Raw genomic sequence first — 25596 nt, forward strand, 5'->3', positions numbered from 1 at the left:
AGATGGGTTTTTATGACAATTGACAATGGATTCATGGTCATCATTGGACTCTAAATTCCAGATTTTAAAAATTGAATTCGAATCCATTATCTGCATGGCATATCACCAGAACACTACCTGGATCTCTGCATAAATAGCCCAGTGACAATGTTGTCATGCCAGCCATAAAAGACTCTGTTTGTGAATGGATGACAGCAGTTAAATGACAGTAAACTGAGACTAAAGACCAACAGGTGCAGATGGAGGATCTATCTAATGTGACATAAACTAAGAGTCATGAACCAAATTCATTCCTGAGTGTAAGATAAGAATAGGGGGCCTCATTTTGTGGTTTAGGTGAATGGAAAGTCAGCCTCAAGGCAAGGTCTGCCACTGACCACCTAACCTAGTTACTTGAATAAAACAATATCCAGAGGAACCTCGATTATCCAAATGAGATGGGCCGATACTATTTTGTTCGGATAATTGATTATTTGAATAATCGATTTTAGCTTAAACAAGGGAAACCATACTGATCTGGCACTGTGCTCTACCAGAGAATTTGTTTAAATCTATAATTTTAATGAGTCTGCCATTTAAACAAACTAACCTTTGCAGTCTGCAAATTACAGGTTAACATGAGAAGAACTGAAAGACAGTGAGGTTTCAGCTGCTGGCAATCAGAGTTGAGAGTGTGTTGCTGGAAAAGCACAGCAGTTCAGGCAGCATCCGAGGAGCAGGAAAATTGGTATTTCGGGCTGACGAAGGGCTCCGGGAAACGTCGAATTTCCTGCTCCTCCAATGCTGCCTGACCTGCTGTGCTTTTCCAGCAACACACTCTCAACTCATGAGAAGAACTAAACTCTTACCATGAAATCCCAGCTTCAAACAAGATCCTGAGCAGCTTCTACAATTGCATGACCATTTACAGTATCAGTTTCCGGGAGCGCAGTCTAGCGATAGGAAGACGGAAGTCCCGTCTCATGCATGTGTTTACGTTCTCGGCCTTTTTTTTAAATGAACAGTCCGGTAAAGTGCTGGGAATGCTGTAAAATACTTACTTTTGCAAAGGGTTGTGTAACAACCCTTCCCTAAAAAATATCCAGCCGCTGATGCTTGAGCTGCTTTTGTTTGTTTTTGTCAGCGTTTTCACATCTTCTGTACAGATAAATCAAATACACTTACCTCTGTAATGTTTTTGCGGGACCTTGAAATCTTCTTCAAACAATCCAATGTTCGGATAATCCTCTATGGCATTGATACAATTGAGAACTCCTTTGTATGAATGTCAAGGGATCTTTTAAATACATTTCACCAGGTGGACAGGATTTCAGTTTAAAGCCTTAAGAAGAAGCAGTGATCACAACCACCTGATGAAGGAGCAGCACTCCAAAAGCTAGTGCTTCCAAATAAACCTGTTGGACTATAACCTGGTGTTGTGTGATTTTTAACAGTGATAGCTTGACAGTCTCTGTATTAGGATGAAGTCATATCCTCAATTCTGTGCTCAAGTCCGTAGTCCTCTGGCTCAGAGCAGAACCGGTTCCAGTGAACTGAAACTTTTTTTTTGTCATGAAGCACTGGATAAAACAAATATAGTTCAGTTGTCATTTATGTCAATTCAAAGTCAGAACACTTAATCACATTGGAAATCAACTGCAAGTGAAGTTGGAATGATTACAATGGATTTTAATATAGTTAGAAAGTGACATGGAATTTTTATGTGAATTATTTTTAATATACAACAAATTATAGAAGTTTATTCAATCATGGGATGTATAGATAGGGTTAATGGTCAGTGTCTTATTCCCCAGAATGGGAGATTTCAAGACAAGGGGACACATTTTTAAAGTGAGGAGAGAGATTTAAAAAAGAGATGAGGGGCAAATTCTTTACACAGAGGGTAGAGTTCATGTGGAATGAACTTCCTGAGGAAGTGGTGGATGTGGGTACAATTGCAATATTTAAAAGACACTTGGATAAGTACATGAACCGGAAATGTTTGGAAAGATATGGGCTAGGAGCATGTAGGTGGGTCTCGTTTAGTTTGGTATTATGTTCAGCATGGATTGGTTGGACTGAATGGTCTGTTTCGGTGCTGTATGACTCTATGAATTATATAAATTAACTGGTTACTTTAATTTATTATTCAGCTTCAGTCTTGTTTATTTTCACCCCTTGAGCTCATCACAAATCAGGAAGGTTGGAAACGTCTGTCCAAGTCTCTGTTAAATCTATTAATTCAGTCTCCACGAACTAGCTTAAGAGAAACTTTCTTCTCTCCTTTGGGCTGAGAATGATGATAATTTGAGATAACAAATAGAAAATGGGGATTTTGATGTTTATTTCCATTTGCATTGATTGAATTCCATTCCATATGTACACAGAAAATTATAGACACAATATGAATGTTTAATCTATAGACTTTGAGTACAGTAGAATTTTCACTAATTGTGCATATTGAATGAGTTATACTACAACTCAGCTACAAGCTAATTCATTGGCAGTAAGTGATGAGGTGCAGAATAATCTATCCTGTTGCTATGTTTTGTGGAATTGCAGTTGGGTACTTAAAAGATTAGAAATTTAAAAGTAATGAAAGTATTTGAAATGAATCATCCACATGGCTTTCAGTCAAAGCAAGATATTAAGTATTTATTCTTCCACCCACAGCCTCCCGACAACCTTTGCAACTTTGGATATTGATGGCATCAGAAAAATCATCTTTGCGCTGCCAGGTAACAGACCTATTACTCTCTTAGCGGAATACCATTGAACAATTAGAATCATAATCAGTTTAAAATCTAGTGTTAGTTATTATGTCAAAGGTAAGACACATAAATGATATTCTCCGTAAATTTATTGGTGGTTTCATTTAATATGTGCAGCTGTGTGTGTTCTCATTCCACAGATCAGTTTTGGGCACTTGATATATTTCAAAGGCTGTTTGTGTAAATTTGCTGAATTGGTTTAAGTTCAATCATAAGCATGACTCTTTTCCAGTGTAACAGCTTGAGAAGTCAAAGAGTCCTGTACATCTGTGTAAGCTTATTTAAAGGCTGTGGTTTCATTTCTATTTGTGTAGGTTAGAAGAAAATTTGGGTTATAAGTTTGAAGTTGTGATTCATGAAATGTTGTTGAATGATTGCATGCTTGAGATCATGTACTGTGCTGATGTTTAGGATCCATACCAGCTTGTGGGACCTGTCAAGGTATGGCACTGCTCTTCCCTAATGATCTCATTTCTAGGAGTAAAATACTTGGGTAGCATGAAACAAGCTCATTGTATCATACTTGATGACCTACCAACTTTTATATCAACACTTCATAAATGCACAATTTAAGATGACATGATCTGTGTCATTGAAAGCATTATTGTGACATGTCATTATAAATGATTCATCATTCTGCAAGTTGTATTATTTTATGCAATGTTTATCATCAAACTAACTGAAAGCTTTGCTTTTGATTTCTATTTCATTTTTTTCAAACATGGCTCTTTTAGTGACGTGCTCTCAAGTGGAAGAATACCTTCTTAGTCACCTGTTTGTTTTCTTCACTTGCAAATCAAAATCAGTCTTAACACAGGCGTTTCTAAACTTTGTCAACTGAATCCATTTTGCATGTCCGGCAGACTTATGTATGTCTAATGGAAGTGTAGCACCAAGAACGTAGAATCAATTTTTTTGTACAAAAGTGCCCACAATGAGTTCACATAACTTATAATCTGGGTTTTAAAGTTAAGATTTATTTCCAATACTATGCAGTGGTGTGATAGTAATAAATACTTTGGCAAAAACAAAACTGTAACATTTTAATATTCGTTATGTGTAGGATAATACATAGCTGGCAATGAATGATGAGGCTGCAATTCAGTTGAGCAGAGCTGATGCCAGGAATTGCAAAAAAAAAAGTGACAGTGATTTAAAAGCATCAGCAGAGCCCCCACGATTGAATTGAAGCCTTTAAAGTCACCGCAAGCTATTTGTAATTGATTGTAATATATATTGAATAGTTTATTTGAAAATAACATTCGTTTTTAACTTTTTTTTACCGTTATGCAGCGGGCGCGGTAGAGGCTGATGGTGACGTAGGATCTGAAGGTATATGGCATCAAATGATGGGTATTACAGTATCACAAGCTTTTTTTGTGGCAACGAATTACCACTAAATAAACTATTCAGTATATATTATAGCCAGTATTTCTTTCTTAGCCTAGTTTTCCCAGTCCAGTCATCTTTATCAACTTCCCTGATCCCAGGTTGCTTGATGCTGTGCAACATACGTTTGAGCCTCAATCTATTTTGCTCTGAGCCAGTTAGTGTGAGTGCAATATAAATTGATTTGTTGTTAATATTTCCAGCCCTCCCTTGGAGAATTTGTCTGCCCTCCATCTGCCTGTTTCCCAGTTGGCTCCACCTGAGTTTGGAAACAGATCATGTGCATAGAACCTGATTTGCAAACTTGGTTCCAACCATTCTGTGGTATAGAATATGAATACTTGAATGTACTGTGCCCCTGTGCTGTCACCAGATATAGCATTAAGTGATAGATTACCATCAGGGGTTGTCTCACTGACTTATTTTAAATATCTAATTATTTCCTCCAATAACTTTGTTGAATAAGTAATTTATTGTAGAAAAGGTACAATGGCTGTACACTGTGGAGTGTGGCCATATTGTTCAAATATTATCTGCTTTCCAGGAATAGAATTTTATTTGATTGTAATATGGTAAAACATTTTCAACACAGGTCTACTGCTAATAGGCAAACTAATTTGGCCTCCTGTATGTATTGGCAATTGTTTATACACAAGTTAATTTAAGAAAAGATTAATGTCATCTTATTATTGTTGTCAAACGTTGACGTGTTTATCTCGGTCAGTCTCGAACAAGATGCTCTGTGGGTCGAGACACTTCTTCAGAGGGAGAGAAGGAAAATGATTTGGCAAGTCACCCTTAGTCTATTCACAAAAAAAACTCTCAGTAGATTAGCAGAAATCACTAGAGCTGAAAGCTGCAAAATGAGCATCTGCCTAACCTGTTGGGCAATTGATGTTTGTAGCATAAAAGGCCAAAAAAAATCAAAATAAATAAATATGACTAATATTTCCTTTTGTTTTACATTTAAAATGTTGGTATTTAGCTGATGTGTTTATCTAATTGGAAATTTTAGTAAACATGAATTGAAACTTGAATTATGCATGTGGAAAGGTTCAATGTACAATAAGGCCCCTTATATCTGAACTGTATTAGATCCATAACTATTATGATGCAGTAGAATTATCGGGCAACTCAAGTTTCAAACATGATCCCTGTTACCAGATGAGCCCATGTGCTCGAGCATTTTATATCACTAACTCACAATGGAAGGAGCCTGTATGGATAATTGAGCTGTCTGCCCATCATTGAGTTTGTATTTTATTACTTTGTGAAAATGAAATAATTTTCAGCCTTTGCAAGAAGCATTTTTTAAAAGTATGAACTTGAAAGTGTTGTGGCTCTGGGAAGTGTCCTGATGAAAAGCATTTGGGCCTAATTTTTGAATGACTGAAATCCTTGTAGGACAAGACATTGCATCATGACATTTTTTTGTTTGAAATGCCAAACCTTTTGAGTTGATACATGCTAATATGGAATAATTAACATTTTGCAATACTTCAAAGCAAGATGAATAAGCCAAAAGTGGATAGGAAAAGCCTCTTTCACACAGCAACTGTTTCTCCAGTATTTGGGGTTGACATAGCAACTTGTCTCCAGATCATCAATGCTGGCATAAAAATTTTGGTAAAATTGGAATTCAACAAAATATGTGCATAAGTATGGTCATGCTAGTGTTGGAGAATTCTCTCTCACTGAGTGTTTTATGAGGTGTTTATCTGTCTAGCTCTTGCTGATAAAATAATGGCTTGTGAACAACATGCAGTTAATATCGCTAACTTGGCATGCAGATTCAGAGGATTAGAAAATATGCTACAACTGAGAGTCTCCAGAATTCACTGGTCAATTAAACTATTCACCGTTTGCTCCACATAAATGGTATCTTTGGTCTCAGTGTTATTTTCAAGAACTTACTGATTTCAAATGTTAATTATGCATTAATCTCACCACTGAAAATTATGCTTAGCAATAAATAGCATGTATTAGTTATTTGGTCCAGACATTTAACTGTGTGATATTAAGTGTCACTCGCAACCTCTCTGGCCTGGAAAGTGAATCATTGAAACTGGAGTCTCATTTCTCAGGTGGCAAATTGTTCTTGTTAAATTTAACATTTTATGACTTTCCTCACCTCTCGACCAAGGCTCTCTTTACTTCTTTTTCACTGCCCTTTTAGTATCTGGTCACTTTCAGTCATCTTCTGTTTCTGTCTCAATCCTTAAATTCATTGGTTAAAATAGCAGACTGCAGTGTTGCACCTCACCGAGATCCCACTGAGGCCTCGTGGCATCTTTGAGTAAAAAATGAGGTCTGCAGATGCTGGAGATCACAGCTGCAAATGTGTTGCTGGTCAAAGCACAGCAGGTTAGGCAGCATCTCAGGAATAGAGAATTCGACGTTTCGAGCATAAGCCCTTCATCAGGAATAAGAGAGAGAGAGCCAAGCCGGCTGAGATAAAAGGTAGGGAGGAGGGACTAGGGGGAGGGGCGATGGAGGTGGGATAGGTGGAAGGAGGTCAAGGTGAGGGTGATAGGCCGGAGTGGGGTGGGGGCGGAGAGGTCAGGAAGAGGATTGCAGGTTAGGAGGGCGGTGCTGAGTTGAGGGAACCGACTGAGACAAGGTGGGGGGAGGGGAAATGAGGAAGCTGGAGAAATCTGAATTCTCCAGCTTCCTCATTTCCCCTCCCCCCACCTTGTCTCAGTCGGTTCCCTCAACTCAGCACCGCCCTCCTAACCTGCAATCCTCTTCCTGACCTCTCCGCCCCCCCCCCACTCCGGCCTATCACCCTCACCTTGACCTCCTTCCACCTATCCCACCTCCATCGCCCCTCCCCCTAGTCCCTCCTCCCTACCTTTTATCTCAGCCGGCTTGGCTCTCTCTCTCTTATTCCTGATGAAGGGCTTATGCTCGAAACGTCGAATTCTCTATTCCTGAGATGCTGCCTAACCTGCTGTGCTTTGACCAGCAACACATTTGCAGCTCGTGGCATCTTTAACAGCCCGTCATGCAGCAAGTTAGAGTGCAAAATATTTTTAAGCTCAAAATCTGTAGAGAAAAATCCAACCAATGAGGCATACCACAATATTATTCTTTCCAATGTAATCCAGATCTGTGCAGCCCCCCTGAATGTTAGGTGCATAAAAATCCTATTACTCCTGAACTCAGTCCATTCAAGTGAACAGGATGCAGGTGGCTTACTTTAAGCAAGATCCCAATCTGCAAGAATTATAACTGGATAAAAATATCTTTCATTCACATGTACACATTACTACTTCAGTTTTAAAGGTTTTGCATGACATTATCACTTCTCATGTAAAACTTTCACTTGGTCCAATTCATAATTTGGAGTTCTGGCTGGACAGGTGGTGAGTAGACATTGCATTTGAGCTTCAGTGCAGAGAGAATTGTGTTCTTGAAACATACTGGGCCACTAGTTGCTCAATTTGCCTCAACATAAAGAAATAAACTCTGTACCTTTTGCATCGTAACAAAAGAATCAGTTTTGTTTAAGATCCAAGATTATCACACCTCAAGTTTCAAACATCCAAGGTCCTCACATGATTCAACTTAAGTGAAGTACATTAAAAGGATGATGATATTTTCTTTTTCAAAAGAATTAAATGAAAGTATTTACCCTGTTCTTTGACAGAACAAGCCAGCTTGGTTCATGAGATACAATCTTGGATTATAGAATGAGGAAGAGACAAGAGGTTTGAGCACTACCAGCAAGGCTAGTATTCGTTGCTCTTCCTTAACTGCCCTCGAGAAGGTGGTGGTGAGCCATCATCTTGAATGACTGGGTTCAAATCTGGTGCAGGTATGCCCACAATGTTGTTATCTATACACCTTACACCCTGATTATCGAACAACATTGACAGAGTGTTAGGCTCGGATATTTGCAGGGCTGGAGAGTGTGAATGATCTATGGACGTGAAAATTGGAACTCCGACACCCTGCTTAGCAAACTGAACACGAGGTCAAAGCCAGAGAGGAGAAACGGTGATCATAGGCTGGGGAGTAACTATGGTTGGTGTGTGGTGGGAGATTGTGACTCGGGGAAGGAAGGAAATAGAAACCGTGGAGTGGGAGTAGACCACACTGCTCTTTGAGCCTTATCAGTCATTCGAGATCATGCTGATCATCTACCTTAAATGACATATTCCCAGATGCCCCTTGATATGAACTAGGAGTCTCACAATCTCTATCTTGAACTTACTTAATGATTAATTTTCACACTACTCTGGAATAAAGAATTTTTACCATTCACCACCATCTGAAGAAATTTTTCATCTCAATCCTAAATGGCTTGCATCTCCCTTGTTCTAGACCCCACAGCTAAGGAAAATGCACTTTCTGCAATCACACTATCTAAACTGTTAAGAATTTTATAATTTTTATGAAATAGTCTCTCATTTTTCTGATCTCAAGAATACAGGCTCAATCTCAGCAATCAGTCTGGTGAAACTCCACTGCAGTCCCTTTCTGGCAAGTATACCCTTCTTAGGCAACAGGACCAGAACAGCACATAATACTGCAGGTACAGTCTAACCAATGTTGCAGACAATTGAAGCAAGGTTTCCTTGCTCCTATGTTCAAATCTTCTTGCAGAAGCACATTGGCTTTCAGTGACATATGAAAAAGGATGCCAATCTCTCTCCATTTAAGAAATATTCTGCACCTCCATTCCTGTTATCAACGTGGATAATCTCACACTAATCCACATTATATTACATCTACCAAGCTCTTACTCCCTCTCTGAGTCTGTCTCAATCGCCTCAGAACCTCTTTGCATCCTCCTTATAAATGATATTCCAACCAAGTTTTCTGCCATCCACAAGCTTGGAAATATTAATGATGTGAGGTCAAAATACAATATGATTGAGAACAGCTGGGACTAGTCACTGATCCTTGTGATACCCCACTCGTCATAACCTGCCGACTTGAAAATTGCTTGATTTCTCCTGGTTAACTGAGCTTCGATCCATGTCCATGTATTGTGTGATTTGTGTTCCGTGTGCAACTTTATCAAAAGCCTTCTAAAAATCCAAATCCAACACATTGACTGGTTCTCCCTGCTTACCACACCCTTAAATTATAACAGGTTTGTCAAACAGAATATCCCTTCGACAAATTGACATTGTCTAATTGGACACAGTCAATCATCTTCTAACTGTCTGGTAATCACATATTTATAATAGATTGTCATAATCTTCATTCTGACTATTTCAGGTTAACAGGGCTGTAGTTTCTCATTTTCTCTCTCCCTCCTTTCTTACTGAGTGGGGTTAAATTGAGGAAAATTGTAGAGGTTATGGAGGTGGAGGATCAGATAATCTCCAGGAGAGAAGCAGATAGTTTGGTTGAGCCAGGAGGAAACACGGGAGGGTGGGGTTGGAATTGGAGAGAATTTCTTCTCCCTCTTCCCTCCCCGGGTTATGTTTGTCCCTGGGAGCTATCCCACACAATATTGAGGCAATTTGCAATCAGGAAAAAAATGGCCAAGATATATGCATTTTTTTGAGGAAGCAGAACAAGACCAAAGTCCAGAGGAAACTTTGTTTTGCATTCAAAAAAGAAACGGAAAGTGAAATTTGGATACTTTTCAGATTTGTCCAAAATATTCATGTGTCATTGAACAATTGCACCTGTTATTATTCCCACTATTTTCACTTACTCTAGCTGGAGACCAAGTATCATTTTATTACAGAAAAGCAATTGTTGTGTGAACAGAATTCAAGTTAACGTTCAATGTTGATGAATTCGGAAATGTTTTCAGAAATATAAATTAATAAGTTCATTGGCCAACTGATGCAGAATTGCAATAATCAACATTAATAGATAATAATTGTGCAAAATACAGCAGTTTCTCAACTAAAATAACTAAGATTTTAAATATAACAACATAAACTATGTTTGATCATTTGTAACAAATGTTTCTGAAAAGGCTTCTTGCTGTGTGTTTCATGTGTAATTAATTCCTCAATTCACATGATTTACTCAAAGAGTTAAATAAGCATTGATATAATGTTTTGTTCTACACTTCAAGCAACCGTAGCCTGAATTTTGTAAATATATGATTATTATTGTAAGCAAACAGGAATTCTGAAACATGCATGTTCTGTACTTTAAAAACTTGGTGTCACATTTAACATATAATGGCCTGTGTTGTTCAGTGAATGCTTTTTGATGTTGTGAACTTCAGTATGGGTAGTGCTGAAGCTGAATTGAGCTAATTTGCTTCTTATTCAAATTATTACTTTCATTTGCAAAAATCATTTCATAATTCACTTCCCACTGTGGTGATTTCACAGTGATAGTTTTTATTATTAACAAAAGGAAATCTTGGGTGTTCTTTTGCTTGCGTGATGCCCAACGATTTCTTTTAGTTTCATCAATTGTATCTAGTTTATTGTTACAGCTACACAACAAACAGCTGCTCCAATTATAGCATAAACTTGTAAGGACATGCCTAGCAGTTGTCAAGTGCAATGTTAATGCATTCATCCAACTTTCTTGTTTTAGTTTTTTCATGTACCTCATTGAGTTGATTGAGGAAAACCATAATGGAGGCAATTTTGAACCCAATTGAAGTTTCCTTTGGATACAAACAAAGGTTTTTGAATTAACTTCAAATATGCCCATGCTCTGAACGTCAAGAGATGCCAGTTCAGTAGATTAGCTATTCTGAAACTGAGCTTTTCAGCAAGGGCATTAAAACAAAATATATTAAAGTGGGAATTACCTTCTGCAGTCCAGAATGGAACCTTCCCATCATTGTGCTGCTTATATTCCCAATAGCTGCTTCTTATATGTCACACAGTCAGGGATGGTCTGTCATGATTGACAAGTCACACGTACCATTGGCACTGCAGCAAGTATTTCAGCTGCAGTCACCACAACAAAAGAACAGAATAGCTATTAAAAAAACTTGGAAGTGAAAAAACAGAGAAAATTAGTTCTCCAACTGTGCCTTTAATTTATTTTTGGAGTTGGAGCAGTTGCCTGCTTGGTTACAGGCATGATTCTCTTTGCATGGCACAGTTAATTGTTTGTAATCTGGCACTATTATTTCATGCCCATATGATTTTCCTGCAGGAAATCCAGTGTCAGCAGTTGTTACCTGCAATCTCTTTGTAATCCCCGCACTGAGGAAAATGCAGGGAATCCTTGATCCTCGACCCACCATCATCAAAGCCAGGGTAAGTGAAATAGTTTTATGACAGTTCGTTATGGCTTTAACAATTTGAAAATGCTTAATGGCACAGTGAGAGAGACAGTTAATGAAGAAGTGAAAGCTGGCCAAGAGTCCTCTTTCTGTTATGGCCTTACTGCCAACTAATTGCACAAAATGAAGCATTAATTCTCAATCTTAAAAAAAAGTCCCAGCACAGCAAATCTGGGGAACAGAAACTTTGCCAATTATTGCAACATAATGAGAAGAGTTTTTCCCACCAACCATTCCCCAGCACTAAGATATCTTCCCTTTGTTAAATCAGACAAGTAGATCAAGCTAAGACATATAGGTTCAGACACTCAAGATAAATTAACTTGTTGGTTCAATATATGTAGACCAAACACAAATATACACTTCTTCTGGCAGGATGTGCACTGGGATATGACTGACCAATCCAGGCAAGCTCTCAGCACAGCAACCAAAAATTGTAGAAAATGATCCAGTTTATACATCATTTGTCAACATCAGTTATAGAGTCATAGAGATGTTCATAAACGTGGACCCTTCAGTCAACTCATCATGCCAATCAGATATCCTAAATTAATCTAGTCCCATTTGCCCACATTTGATCCATATCCCTTTAAATCTTTCCTATTCACATACCCATCCAGATGCCTGTTAAATGTTGTAATTGTACCAGACTCCATCACTTCTCCAGGCAGTTCATTCCATTCATGCACCACACTCTGCATGAAACATTTGCCCTCTAATTTTGGATTCCCCTGACCATGCCCCTCATGATTTCATAAACTTCTACAAGGTCACCCCCTCAGTCCTGATTTATTCTAAATCTTTCAATTATGAAATTGTTATATGATTTGTCTATTATGTGACCAAACCAGTTGATGGTCAAGTCAAACTAGAAGCACTTCATTTCCAACAGAATGCAAGTATTAACATCTATATAATCGAAGATAATACAATTTTATAATGATATATGTTGATTCTAAACTAGCTATGATGCTTATGCAAACTTGCTGTATTTAGTATTTGCATTTACCTGACTTCTTCCTATTTTGAGTTGTCCTGTGGAATCCAAATCATCTAAATTATGTTTATGTCTATTCTCAGAATATATTCTTGTAATACAAATATGTGAACAATGATAGGAAAATGAAGCTTAATATTACTATACATTCAACTTGGTCAAAAACACTTTGTGCCCAAAGCATTTATTCTCATTTTTCTCTCATCTATTTTGAGAATGATTCACTTTTCTCAGGGATTGACACCTTACCAAACCTAACCCTAGTTACAGCATTATTTTCTTCGACCATAGCCATGGTGCAACGTCTCTCCTCATCTTCTTTGCATTCTTGGTCATTGTTCAATTAAGTGATACTGCTCTGATTTTGTTTCATTGTTACCAGTCCAGTCACAGCTGAATCTATCCTTGGCCCCCTCCTCATGCTTATATATACTCTTTAATTTGCCACCATCATTCAAGCTAATAGCACCCAGTTCTATTTCTCGACCATCTTTCTTCACCTGTACACAAACTCCATGTTATCAACATTAAACAATTTTCAATCTCTATTTGAAACTTTAGAAAGCTGAACTATTGAATTCTATACTTTTGATTGGCTCAAAAGACATCCAACATAATCAAAGACCCCTCCCAACCTGGTTATACTCTCATCAGGTAGAAGATACAAATGCTTGAAAACGCATATCAGCTTCTTCCCTGATGTTACCAGACTGACAAATCAACCTCTCATACATTGGAGTTGATCCTTCTCTGCAGCTGTAACAGTATATTCTGCATTCCATTTTACTTACCCTAATTCTATTACTGTTGTAAAGTATGATTTGTCTGGATAGTATGAAAGAAGACTTTTCACTGTATCTACGTGACAATAATAAATCAAAAATTGTCCCCATTTCCAGCCATAAATGGTGTGCCCACATTAATGATTCTATTTGAACATGGCTGTTGTTTCAGGTTGTACCATATTTGTTGCAATTTCTGCATTCAGTTCAACCTCAAGCAGAGTTTCCTGGCTCAAGTTCTCTCCATTACAAAGACTGCCTCATTTCATCTTTATATCCGGGGAAAGCCTCAGCAGCCAGGTCTCTGGCACCGAGCCTGGCTCTGTGCTCAGAAGGGAAGGGGAAGAATAGGAGAGCCATTGTGACAAGAGATTCAGTGGTTAGAGGAACAGACAGCAGATTATTTGGTTGCGAGCAAGACTCCCGGATGGCATGCTGCCTCTTGGGTGCCAGGGTCAGGGATGTTTCGGATGGGGCCTATAGAATTCTTCAGGGAGAGGGTGAGCAGCGAGAAGTCGTGATGCACATCAGTACCAGTAACATAGCTAGGAAAAGGTTGAGGACATGAAAAGTGAATACAAGGAGTTAGGTTGGAAGTTAAAAGGCAGGACAAACAGAGTAGTAATCTCAGGATTGCTACCGGTGCCACAGGCTAGTGAGGCTAGGAACAGAGAGCAAGTGCAACTGAACACGTGGCTGCAGAGCTAGTGTCGGAGGGAGGGTTTCAGTTATATGGATCATTGGGCTACCTTCTGGGGAAGGTGGGACCTGTACAAAGAGGATTTGTTGCACCTGAACTGGAGGAACAGCAATATCCTGGGAGTGAGGTTCGCTAGACCTCTTTGGGAGGGTTTAAATTAGTCTGGCAGGAGGATGAGAACCAAAGCTACAGATCGGAGAATGGCGTACAGGCAGATACAGCGTGCAGAGAGTCTGTGAGAAAGGAGAGACAGTTGATAGGGCAAAGTTGCAGTCAGTGTGATCTGTTGAAGAGTGTCTACTTTAACGCAAGAAGTGTCAGGAATAAGAGTAATGAACTTAGAGCATGAATGCGTACTTGGAGCTGCAGTGTTGTGGCCATAATGAAGACGGGGCAGGAATGATTGCTGGAGTGTCATTGCTAATCAGGGATCATATTACAGCCGCAGGAAGGGAGGTCGTCAAGCAGAGTTTTTCTACTGAGTCATTATGGATGCATGTCAGAAACAGGAAAGGAGCAGTCACTTTATTGGAAGTTTTCTATATACCCCCAATAGTAATAGAGACACGAGGACCAGATTGGAAGGCAGATTTTGGAAAGGTGCAGAAGGAGCAGGGTTGTTGTCATGGGTGACTTCAACTTCCCTAATATTGATTATAACCTCCTTTGTGCAGATGGTCTGGACAGAGCAGAGTTTGTCAAGTGTGTCCAGGAAGGATTCCTGACTCAATATATAGATAGGCTGACTAGAGGGGAGGTCACATTGGATTTGGTGCTTCGCAACGAAGCAGGTGCGGTGTCAGATCTCTCGGTGGGAGAGCATTTTGGTGATAGTGATCACAACTCCCTGACCTATAATCATGGTGAGGGATAGGAGCAGACTGTATGGGAAAGTATTTAATTGGGGGAGGGGGATTTACAATACTGTTAGGCAGGAACTGTGCATAAATTGGGAACAGATATTCTCAAGGAAATGCACAACAGAAATGTGGAGTTTGTTTGGGGAGCACTTGCTGGATAGGTTTGTCCCACTGAGGCAGGGAAGGGATGGTAGGGTGAAGGAACCTTGGGTGACAAGATGTGGCACATCTAGTCAATGGGAAGAAGGAAGCTTACTTAAGTTTGAGGAAGCAGGGATCAGACAGGGCTCTAGTGGGTTAGAAGGTAACCAGGAAGGAACTGAAGAATGGACTTCGGAGAGCTGGAGGGAGTCATGAAAAAGCCTTGATAAGTTGGATTATGGAAAACCCCAAGGCATCCTTATGTGAGGAACAAGAGGTTGGCCAGAGTGAAGGTAGGGCTGATCAGGGATAATGGAGGCAACCAGTGCCTGGAGTCGGAGGAGACAGGGGAGGTCTTTAATGAATACTTTGCTTCAGTATTCACTACAGAGAGGAACTCTGTTTCATACTGTCCTCACAAATGACAATCTGATAAGGAGGAGGATGTGCTGGAAATTTTGAAAAACATGAGGATAGATAAGTCCTCTGAGCCAGACGGGATATACCCAAGGTTACTAGGGGACGTGAGGGAAAAGGTTGCTGCACCTTTGGCGGTAATCTTTATGTCCTCATTGTCCACTTTGGTAGTGCCAGATGATTGAAGGCTGGCAAATTGTTATTCCCTTGTTTAACAAAGGGAATAGGGATAACCCTAAGAATTACAGACCAGTCAGTCTTATGTCCATGGTGGGCAAATTATTGAAGAGGATTCTGAGAGACAGGATTTATGATTATTTGGAAGAGCATAGCTTGGGCTGGGTGCTGGCAGGTGGGGCTAGATTGGTTTGGGATATCTGGTCGGCATGGACAAGTTGGACTGAAGGGTCTATTTCCATGCTATACATCTCTATGACTCAAAATAGTCAGCATGGCATTGTGAGGAGCTTGTCATGCCTCACAAGACTTATTGATTTATTTGAGAATGTGACAAAATACATTGATGAAGGTAGAGCAGTGGATGTGGTGTACATGGGTTTTAGCAAGGTGTTTGATAAGGTTCCCCATAGTAGGCTCATTCAGAAAGTAAGGAGGCATAGGATACAGGGAAATTTGGTTTTCTGGATACAAAATTAGTTGGCCCATAAAATACAGAGGGTGGTAGAAGATGGAAAGTATTCAGCCTGGAGCTCAGTGACCAGTGGTGTTCCGCAGGGATCTGGTCTGGGACTTCAGCTCTTTGTGATTTTTATAAATGATTTGGATGAGGAAACAGAAGGGTGGGTTAGTAAGTTTGCTGATGACATGAATGTTGGAGTCTGGAGGGCTATTGTAGGTTGCAATGGGGCATTGACAGGAAGTGGCAGAGGGAGTTCAACCTGGAAAAGTGTGAAGTGATTCATTTTGGAAGGTCAAACTTGAATGCAGATTACAGGGTTAAAGGCAGGATTCTTGGCAGTGTGGAGGAACAGAGGAATCTTGTCCATAGATTCCTCAAAGTTGCCACCCAAGTGAATACAGTTGTTCAGAAGGCATCTGATGTGTTGGCTTTCATTAGCAGTGGGATTGAGTTTAAGAGCTGCAAGGTTATGCTGCCGTTCTCTAAAACCCTGGTTAGACCACACCTGGAACATTGTGTTCAGTTCTGATCGCCTCTTAATAGGAAGGATGTGGAAGTTTTGAGAGACTGCAGAAGAGATTTACCAGGATACTGCATGGACTGGAAGTCAGGTCTTATGAAGAAAGATTGGGGGAGCTATGTTTTTTCTCATTGGAGTGAAGAAGGATGAGAGGTGATTTGATAAAGCTGTACAAGATGATGAGAGGCATAGATAGAGTGGATAACCAGAGACTTTCTCCCAAGGTGGAAATGGCTATCATGAGGCAGCATAATTTTAAGGTGGTTGGAGGAAGGTTTAGGGGAGATGCTTGAGATATGTTCTTTAGACAGAGAGTGGTGGATGCATGGAATGCACTACCAGCAGTGGTAGTAGAATCAGATATATTAGGGACATTTAAGCGACTCTTGAATGGACACATGGATGATAGTAAAATGAAGGGTACGCAGGTCAGTTTGATTTTAGAGTAGGATAAAAGGTCGGCACAACATCGAGGGCCAAATGGTCTGTACTGAGCTATACTGTTCTGTGTTCATAACATCATCTTCAAGACAGATTTGATAGAGAAGAGTAATGATGAGTTATATAAAATTATAAGGGACGTAGCTAAGTCTAAGATGCCCAAGGCTTAGAGGAATGGGAGAAGACATCTTTTTTCACCCAGAGAGAGGTGGAAATCTAGAACTCATTTCTTTTAAGAATAGTGGAGGCAAAAACCTTAACAACATTTTAGTAGTTAGATGCATGCCTTGAAATCACACATGTACAAGGCTATGGGCCAAGTGCTAGAAAAATAGGATGAGAGCAGAGTTGTTGTTCTTCTTCTTCTTGATGGACAAAAGGGTATTTTTTGGTGCTGTAGAATTCTCCCTGCCTTGATCATTACTCAAAACTATATGAAATCTTTATCAGCATCTTTCCCTTCCAGACTTGAGAAGACTTAATTTGTTACCTGTCCATCCTCTATCTTCCATAAGCTTTAGTTCATCCAGAATTCATCTGACCACATCTTGCACTACATAAACTACAAAGAAACATAGAAGAAAAGAGCAGGAATTGGCCATCCGACCCTTCAAACCTGCTATACCAATCATTATGATCATGGCTGATCATCAATCTCAATACCCGAATCATCCCATCCCTGCCCCCTCAATATCTCGCAATTTCTTTAGTCACAACAATTATACCTATATATAGCAAGAACATCCTGCCTTAAATAAGGAGACCAAAACTGCAGACAACATTCCAGATGTGGCCTCACTAATGTGCCATATAATTGCAGCAAGACATCCTTGTTCCTGAACCTGAATCCTCTCTCTCTCTATGAAGGCCAATATGTACTTTGCCTTCTTTACTGCCTGTTGCACCTGCAAGCTTACTTTCAGTGACTGGTGCACAAGGACACCCAGCTCACATTGAACATTCCCCTCTCTCAATTTACAGCCAAATAATAATCTACTTTCTTGTTTTTGCTACCAAAGTAGATACCCTCACATTTAGCCGCATCTGCTCGCTCCTTCAGGCTGTCTGAATCACATTGCAACATTCTGCATCCTCCTCACAGTTCACCCTCCCCATCCAGTTTTGTGTCTTCTACAAACTTTGAGATATTACATTTAGTTTCCTCATCTAAATAACATGTGATTAGTTGGAGTCCTAGTACCAATCCATGCAGTACCCGACTAGTCACTGCCTGTCATTCAGAAAAGGAATGATTTATTTCTACGGTTTCCTGGCTACTAGCCAATTTGCTGTCTATCTCAATACACTAGCCCAATTCCATGCTCTTTAATTTTACGTATTAATCTTTTATTTGGGACGTTGTCAAAAGCCTTCTGCAAGTCCAAATAAAATATATCCACTGGCTGCCCTTGATCAATTCTACGATGTACATCCTCAGACTTGTCAAGCATGATTTCCCTTTTATAAATCCATGCAGTGTCTGATATACCACTGTTTTCTAAGTGATCTGCTATAAAATCTTGGATACTAGACCCTAGCATCCCCGCTTTACTGACACCAAACTCACTTGTCTATAATTCCCCGTTTTCTCTATACCTCCCTTTTTAATAGTGGGGTTGCATCAGCTACCCTTCAATCTGTAGGAACTGTGGCAGATGTAAATAGTCTCGGAAGATGACCACAAATGCATCCACTACTTCTAAGGTCACTTTCTAATGTACTCTGGGATGTTAGCAGGCCATGGGATTTATCAGCCTTCAATTCTATCAACTTCTCCAATATAATTGCTCTACTAATATAAATTTGCTTCAGTGTCTCGGTCTCACTCAACCCTGTATTCCATCACTTGTGGTATATTATCCTGTCTTCAAAATAGGACGTTAAGTATGAATTTAGTGAGTCAGCTATTTCTTTGTTCCATCATGGACCCACGAACAGAAGCTTTTATAGACAGTTCTTCTGTTCCCTGCAAGCTTACTCCCAGATTTTGTTTTCCCCTTCTTAATCAAACCTTTGGTCCTCTTTTGCTGACTTTTAAACTTTTCCAGTCCTCCAGTGCATTGTTTTTCCTTGCCAACTTGTGTGTCTTCTGTTTGCATATAATACAGTATTATCTCTAGCTTCCATCCTAAGCCATGGTTTCTCTTAACACTCTTGCACCAGAGTAAACGAGTTTGTAATTCACCCATTTGCCGTTTGAATGTCTATTGCCTATCCATTGTCATTCCTCTCAGTAACATTTGCCAATCCATCATAATCTCTCTTATTAAGATTCAGGACCCTCTTCTCAGAATCAACTACCTCCGTCTCCATTTTCATGAAGACTTCTGTTATTCCCAAGGGGTTTCTCATAACTATATTGCCAATAATTTCTTTTCATTGCTTACACTCAGTGTAAGATAGTCTGTTCTCTAGTTGGTTCCTTGCCATATTGATCTAGAAATTCATCTTGTATACACTTTAGGAATTCCTTCTCTATGATATTGTAACTGATTTGATTTACCCAACTCTATATGCAGATTAAATCACCCTTAATAACAAATGTTATTTCACTGCATGCATCTCTGATTTCCTGTTTAATGCCATTCCCAATATCAACACCACAATTTAATGGTCTCTATATTAACACACTAACGTTATTTTGCCTCTTGGTATTTCTAATTCCACCCATACAGATTTTACACTGAATGAGCCTATACTTTTCCACAATATTGCATTTATATCCTCTTTAACAGTAATGTCCTCCTAAATACTGAATAATCCTGAATGTTCAATCCCATCCCTCGTCACCTTGCAGCCATATCTCCATAGTCATACCAGTTTACATCTATTTGTGTGATTAATGCATCTACATTATTTTCAATGGTTTTTATATTGGGCACAAAGCCTTACCACTTACCTTTTTAATGTTCCTTGTCCCATGACTACTTTGTTTTACTGTGGCCTCATTTGATTCTGGCCTTCAATTCCTTTGGCAATCAGTTTTCTCATTCCCCTTTCTGACTTTTGTTCTTGATTCCACATCCTCTGACTCCTTGCATGGGTTCCTATCCCTCTGCTAATTCACTTTAAACCCTCCCCAACTACTGTCAAACATTCCCCTTCAAGCTTCAGTCTTGATCCTGCCCGACCACCCAAATTAATAACTGATTTGCACTGCCTCAAATTTAAAATGATTCTTGTGCTTGAGTTCCTCCATAGCCTCATACCTGAAACCTCCTATCACACATTGGCATCAGTGCTTGCAGCATCCACACCTGGCCACTTAAAACTTCTGTCCCTCCCTCTCTCTCTCTCCCTCTTCTTAAAACATACCTCTCAAGGCTTTTGGTCAACCCCCAACGTCAATTTGGCTGGGCAGTAATTTCTTTTTTTACCCCTCTCCAAAGCACCAAGACATTTTTCTATGGTAAAGTTGTTGACCAAATAGAAATTTCTGTTGTCAATAGGTTTCTCAGTATTGATATAAAATTTAATGAATCCAAATCTTCAACTATATTCCTAAATATATATATGTAGAGTGATCATGAAGAAAAATGATGGTGACTTTCCCTTTTACCCCATCCCCGAAAGAGCATATAAACTAGTACTCTACAACTCGCAAGAAAATTTGCATAGTTCAGCACATTTACCAATATGACCTAATCCAGGTAATGAGAATTGTTTTACCCTTTGCAGTTTGTGGTAACAGTAAAATCAAACATACTTTGGATGTAGACTGCAACTTAGAGGCTAAAAAAAGCCCTCTCCATCTTTTCACCATCACTTCTGACTGACAACATTGGTATTTTATACGGTAACAATGATGCCCAGGGCAGAAGGGGGAACATCTGAGATTTTGCTTCGTGGTGTTTTCTAGTTGGTGGGGTGCTGGATAATACACTGTACTTTTTGACTTTTAACAACGAATACGAAATCACAATAATAAACTTATGGACCCAAACTTATCTTTGAAATGAATTATTTTCTGGTTTCAGGAAAATAATTTCTTTATGTACAGTATTATCTAAAAGTGTTTTTTGTATTGTTCTGGTTGATGTCCTATCTTTAACATTAATTTAAATACACCTGTATGCCAGCACATTAGTAAATGTAATATTTAAGATCTTCCATTAGCAACCCTTGGATTAAAAATGAGTTTTAGGTAGGAAGGAGAAAGATTAAATTTACAGCTGAACTTGACCAGCCACCTGTGTGCATATGCATAATGAACATTTCATTTTAATATTGCTGTTCTACAGTTATCCTGTGATGTGAAACTTGATCCACGGCCTGAGTATCATCGCTGTATTCTGACTTGGCACCACCAGGAACCATTGCCTTGGGCACAGAGTACAGGTGAGATTGGTGAAGCAATTTAGAAATTAGCAATAAATTCCAAGAGAAAGTAAAAGCAATTCCAAGATCTAAGATTTTTTTCTGTTCAAAGAACTGCAGATGCTAGGTTTCAGAAATTGCTGGAACAAAGAACTCAGGTCTGGCAGCATCTGTGGAGAGAAAGCAATGTTGACATTTTACATCTAGTAACTCTTCTTCAGAACGGGTATTCGGTTCTGAGAAAGGGTGACTGAACCCAAAATGTTAACTCCACTTTATCTCCGCTCTACTGCCAGACCTGATGAGTTTTTTCCAGCAATTTCTGATTTTGAGACTCCCTTGTTGATGCTATCCAATTTTATTGCCCTCCTGTCTTGCCAAAGAGGGGCAAAATGCAGGTTCATTATGATCACAGGATCCTCGACCATATACAAAAGCTAATGTGGGACCACAGCCAGCTAACCACCCAATCAAATGCCTTTTATTCTGATGGTGTAAATCTTTCTGAGCTAGTAATTGAGAGCCCCAGGGTAAAGTTATGGCTAAGCATGTTTGAATACTATCCTGGCTGAATTTGAATTCAGTGAAATAAAGAATATTATCAATTTTCATTAGTGAAGCAGATTTTTTCTTTTGAAGAACATCTTTTAGGGAAGGATGTCTGTCATCCTGATCTGATCTGGTCTACATGTGGTTCCAGCCACACAACAATCAATCAATCAGATTGACCCTTAACTGAAGTGGCCTAGAGAACCAAGCTGATCCAGAGCAACTAAGAATTGGCAAGAAGTGCCATCCTTGCCAATGGCACCCAAGTCAATTACATAAAGGAGTCAATTGAATGCCTTCATTCTATGGCAGTCCACATCAATAAACTAGGTTGTCAATTGTACTTCAAACAAAGTATTTTTTTTGACCCTGCAGGGAATCAGATGAGCAGTCGTCTGATGAGTATGCGTAGTGCCAATGGACTGTTGATGCTACCTCCAAAGACAGAACAGTATGTGGAGCTCCATAAGGGTGAAGTGGTAGATGTCATGGTGATTGGAAGACTATGATGTCGCCACAAAAGCTGCGTCGGTGCATGTCTACATATTATTGACTGTATCCTGTAATATGGAACAGCACAGCTAGTTTTTAATGATTTGGATAAAATTGACCAGTGTTGTTGACATCTTGAATTAATTTCAAAATGAATAAGTAAAATGAAATAGGAGGGAGTAATAATGTATTGAATCCATTCTGTATCATACCTAGAGCAAAGTTTCTCTTTCATGACAGTTGCTTTGTGTGTTTAATGCTAGGTCTAATAGCAGTAGCTTTTGATAGACAGCGGTAGGTGCCTGCTAAACTTGTGTTCTCTCATCTTCAGATACAGATACTTATGCTACTAGCAAGGCTGTCTGCTTACTTTATACCAGCTTAGATAAACACAGCTATTATCCTTATTAGTACGCAACATAATTGCTTCACAAAGAGCTTTGCTTGTTCTTTATCTTGTATCTTGTATTCATGTGCTCAGTGCCAAAAGCAGAGTGGCTGGAGTGGACTGGTTTGGTATTTTGCCCTTTCAGTGCCATTGACTGGGAAATTTCTCAGCAGCCTTCTGTCTCAGCTGACCACCTAGTTGGACAGGAATTGGAAATCTTTCATTTGAACAAAGAAATTGCTCCCTTAAGTGCTGACAGCCTTTTTACCAATTTAAAAAAAAAGTGTACAGTAATACAAAGATTGATATTGTACAGATAATAGTGTACCAGCAATCGTGGTAATTCTAGCAAAGACAGACATTTAACAACACTGTACCATAACATTTTCTGTAATGATATTAAATATTAATTAAAATCCTTGATCATTATTGAAATTTATCTGCAATGATTGTGAGCATTTTATTAAAAACCTTTCTTGCTTTAATGATGTGGTTACGTATAAGATAGAAAAATGCTTTGGACTCTCAGGTATTGTTGTTAAGGGTTACAAGCTGAACTGTCCTTCACTTTTCATGATGACTCTTTATCACTGGCCAACTGCTATGATTAAATTAACGGTTTACACTTGAAAAATCAGGCCTTGTTCCACAAAAGGAAAACTCAAAAGTGAATTGAAGTTGTATTGCACAAAGATCTGACTGTTTTGCTCTTAAGTAGTCACACGAACCACAAGTTACAGTTTATCTCCTCGCCAATTCCCTTCACATCAATTTTAAGGCTGCAGGTTCTGAACTTGACTGATTTCACTTGGAGAATACTTCAGTTCGTTATTAGAAGTTTAATTTATTCAGTGGTTTTCCGACTGCCTGGCATTATTGTATAGCTAAAAACAATGACTGCAGATGCTGGAAACCAGATTCTGGATTAGTGGTGCTGGAAGAGCACAGCAGTTCAGGCAGCATCGGAGGAGCAGTAAAATCGACATTTTGGGCAAAAGCCCTTCATCATTGTATCCTGAGTTTAGAGAACAGACAAATCAAAATCAACAAAAGCCCCAAAATCAGACAATCTGACAATTCAACACTTTTCATTTCCTGTCAAAATATTTATTTTGTATACAAGCCGCTTTGCTTAGTGCACTAAATCAATCTTTACAGCAACTGACCGTGCTCTTTCTTTCACCTTATAAGACCAATTACATTAAGTAAACTACAGATTTTGAGTATCAACTGGTTGAAGTCATAACTGACACAAAGAAAGATGGTTGTGTTTGTTAGATGTCAGTCACCAATGTCCCAGGATAGCCTTTGTAGGAGAGAGTGGTCCTAGACCCAACCATCTTCAGCTGCTTCAAAGACCCTCCGTCCATCATGTGGTCAAAAGTGATTGTGCCTGATGACTGTGCAATGATCAGCACATTGCTCATCCAGCATTGTGCATCTTGGGTAAATGAGATACTCTTTGTATTCTGCTCCTGTTGCTTCAACACTGGCCATGCAATAATAGTATTGGGCACAACTGCAATGGTTTTCAGTGTCTAACAGACGGCAAACACTCACTACCCCAGGTTACAGTTGTGAACATTAGAACATTTATTGACAAATTAATAAATTTAAAGAAAAGAAAAAAGATGTATTTGCCTTGGAGGCGATGCAGAGTTCACCGAATTGTTCCTGGGATGATGTGTTTGGTGGGGCAACCTCAGTAGTGCTCATGTGTAAGCATACCAAGGGGACAGTTAAGGTCAACTACATTCATGTAGCTATGGAGCTACATATAGACCAGATCAGGCAAGGAGAGCAGGTTTCCCTCCCTGAAGGTCATTATTGAAACAGATGAGTTTTTCTGACAATTGACAGAAGTGACATGGTCACCATGATCCTAGCTTTTATTTTTAAATTGAATTTGAATTTCATCATCTACCATAGTATAATACCGTACCATACTTTAACCTGGGGCTCTGGATTACTGGTCCAATGACATTATTGCTGAATGATTTGCTCCTGCACCTTTCACATTATGGCCTAATGTTGCATGAGCATTTATGATGTAGAGATCATGATACTACAATGAACTCCAGTGTATTTACAAAGGCAGAAATGTGAATTGGCAACTAAGATCTTAGATCTTGGGGAGGTGACATCAAGATAAGTCAGTGACTTAAAATAAAAAACTGGATAAGTGCTTAAATTAAGAAGTTGACAGAAGATCAGTGTGAAGGAGATACATTCAGTAAAATATTCACTAAGCTGACTTTTGGGGCGAAGAGGTTGTCTCATAAAGAAAGATGTTTCGAAGAAGTGAGAGGAGATTTTATTGAAACAGAACATTCTGAAGGGGGCATTATGGGTTGGATGCTGAGAGGCTGTTCCCTCGTGTAGACAAATCTACATCTAGAGTGCTAAATCTTCCATTTGTGATGAAGAGGAGATGGAATTCCTTCACTGAGACAATTAATAGTCTTTCAAATTTCCTCTGTAGATCACAGGGGCATCACTGAATAGAATCATACAGCATGGAAAAAGACCCTTTGGTCCAACATATCCATGCCAACTAGATATCCTAAGTTAATCGAGTCCCATTTGCCAGCATTTGGCGCATATCCCTCTAAACCCTTCCTACTCATGTGTCCATCCACATGCCTTTTAAATTGTGCCAGCGTCCACCACTTCCTCTGGCAGCTCACTCCATACATGTACCACCCATTGTGTGAAAAAGTTGCCCCTTAGGTCCTTTTCAAATCCTTCCCCTCCACCTATGCCCTCTAGGTTTGGACTCTCCCAGCTTAGGAAAAAGACTTTGGCTATTTCCCCTATGCATGCCCATCATAACTTTATAAACCTATAAATGGTCACCCCCTCAGTCTCCAACCCTCTGGGGAAAATAGTCCCAGCCTAGTCAGCCTCTCCATATAGTTCAAACCCTCCTACCGCAGCACCATCCTTATAAATCTTTTCTGCACCCTTTCAAGTTTAATAACGCATTCA

The 25596-nt window shown here is 39.3% G+C and overlaps 1 protein-coding gene across 5 annotated transcripts in view; it reads left to right on the plus strand.

The window, feature by feature from the left end:
- Positions 1 to 23047, plus strand: part of gphnb (gephyrin b) — a 536356-nt gene extending 513309 nt beyond the window's left edge. For all 5 annotated transcript variants that reach the window (XM_060828874.1, XM_060828876.1, XM_060828875.1 and 2 more), the window contains 4 exons: positions 2653 to 2717; positions 11235 to 11338; positions 21104 to 21200; positions 22104 to 23047. In XM_060828874.1, coding sequence (XP_060684857.1) covers positions 2653 to 2717; positions 11235 to 11338; positions 21104 to 21200; positions 22104 to 22237 — 400 coding nt within the window. In that variant the 3' untranslated portion in view covers positions 22238 to 23047. The remainder of the gene's footprint in view (positions 1 to 2652; positions 2718 to 11234; positions 11339 to 21103; positions 21201 to 22103) is intronic.
- The last annotated feature ends 2549 nt before the right edge of the window (positions 23048 to 25596 follow it).

The sequence above is a fragment of the Hemiscyllium ocellatum genome, chromosome 8 (assembly GCF_020745735.1).
Source record: "Hemiscyllium ocellatum isolate sHemOce1 chromosome 8, sHemOce1.pat.X.cur, whole genome shotgun sequence".
Classification (NCBI taxonomy): Eukaryota; Metazoa; Chordata; class Chondrichthyes; order Orectolobiformes; family Hemiscylliidae; genus Hemiscyllium; species Hemiscyllium ocellatum.